This window comes from Penaeus monodon, chromosome 15 (assembly GCF_015228065.2).
Source record: "Penaeus monodon isolate SGIC_2016 chromosome 15, NSTDA_Pmon_1, whole genome shotgun sequence".
Taxonomy (NCBI): domain Eukaryota; kingdom Metazoa; phylum Arthropoda; class Malacostraca; order Decapoda; family Penaeidae; genus Penaeus; species Penaeus monodon.
In genome coordinates this window covers 37,160,768-37,162,189 of record NC_051400.1, presented here as the reverse complement: position 1 = coordinate 37,162,189, position 1,422 = coordinate 37,160,768, and the positions used below count along the sequence as shown (strand labels likewise).

General features: G+C 31.8%; 1 protein-coding gene across 1 annotated transcript in view; it reads left to right on the top strand.

Moving 5' to 3' along the window:
* Positions 1-147: 147 nt before the first annotated feature.
* LOC119582009 (bromodomain-containing protein 3-like) overlaps positions 148-1,422 on the top strand; it is a gene marked incomplete at its 5' end in the record, with an annotated part of 61,922 nt that continues 60,647 nt past the window's right edge. The window contains 1 exon segment of the mRNA XM_037930204.1: positions 148-266. Coding sequence (XP_037786132.1) covers positions 148-266 — 119 coding nt within the window.

Genomic DNA, 1,422 nt, shown 5'->3' with positions numbered 1-1,422 from the left:
TGTTTGTGTGTGTGTGAATTCATTACTATAATATATTCAGGTAAACATACTTTCTTCAGCCTTATCTTTATCTTTACTTTAATAATAATCAAAAAATTTGACTTTCCTATTTCACAAATGACCCCAAAGAGCGACTCCCTATTACAGACGCCCATGAAGGGGTACAGCCTCTGCACCACCATGTCCTCCACTGTCGCCAAGTTAGGTGCCGCCGTGACTGACTTCTGTCTCCGATCCATGTTGATCCTGATCGAAGACCTTGTTCGGTAAGTACTCTGACGTATCATCTCTTTTGACTTTGTTATTATTGCTTTTATTTTCGAAAACATTGATTGTGCGTTCGTTTGCCCACGGGCGTATTAATCAAAATCATTGAATTCTGGTACAGGGTCTCTGACACACTGGTTTCAGATTTACTGCAGTATAGAAGTTCGCATGTGAAGTGCATGTTGTCTGGACTTCTAGTATAACTTATATGAATGTTTTTATTGAAGATAAGTGATTAATTGTTGGCTAATGAATATTGACACTACTTTCATGTCGAGATCAGTAAAGTTTAGGTAATGTAATTTGTTGTTTAGTGTTTGGGAATTTTTTCATTGAATAGCTATCACATTTCTTTGGCAGAAAATTTGTTTAAAATCCTGTGTAGCATTGAAATTGGCACTTCTATTCATACAGAAATATCTGACTCAAATTTTATTTATTTATCAATTTTTCACCTAAGGATTTTCTCAATACCAGGAACTGGAAATTTCTCAAATTCCCAAAGGAAAATTTGTCATGTAAGTCATATATTTTTTAAGTAGAGGTCTACTCCTCAAAAAATTTAAGGTATTAGGATGTTTGCATTTTATATTTCCCAACATATTTAATCTAAATAACACAGTGTAACATGCTTAAGGATACAAGTTTAAACGTTCAGTCCATGAGACTATTTATTTCTAAAAATATTCAAGATCATTTGGAAGAAGAAAACAACTTTCATGTATTTTTTTTTATCAAATATACAGTATGTCACATTACTTTACAGTTTCAGAGTAAATAACACAGAGAACATTACACAAAACTGATAAAGTACAGAATGTTGAAAGAGTATGGCAACAAAAGAGAAAAATAATAAATATAATGGTCAAAAATAATTTTAAAAAATAAATATGCATACATCAACACGACATATCAAACATGATTTCCATCATAATAAATTGATGTTTATTGATCTTCATGTGGTATCTCATGAGACTGTTATTCCCAAATGCTTTTCTTTCACTATCATTTTTTATTCACTTCTTACAACACTGGGAATCGACAAAACACAAGATGGAATGGGATAATGAAAATAAACATTGTAAAATATACTCTTAAAATCAAGTAGTGAAGAAAATGGAAAACTGTCACGAAAATGACTTTTCTCAGTAACCC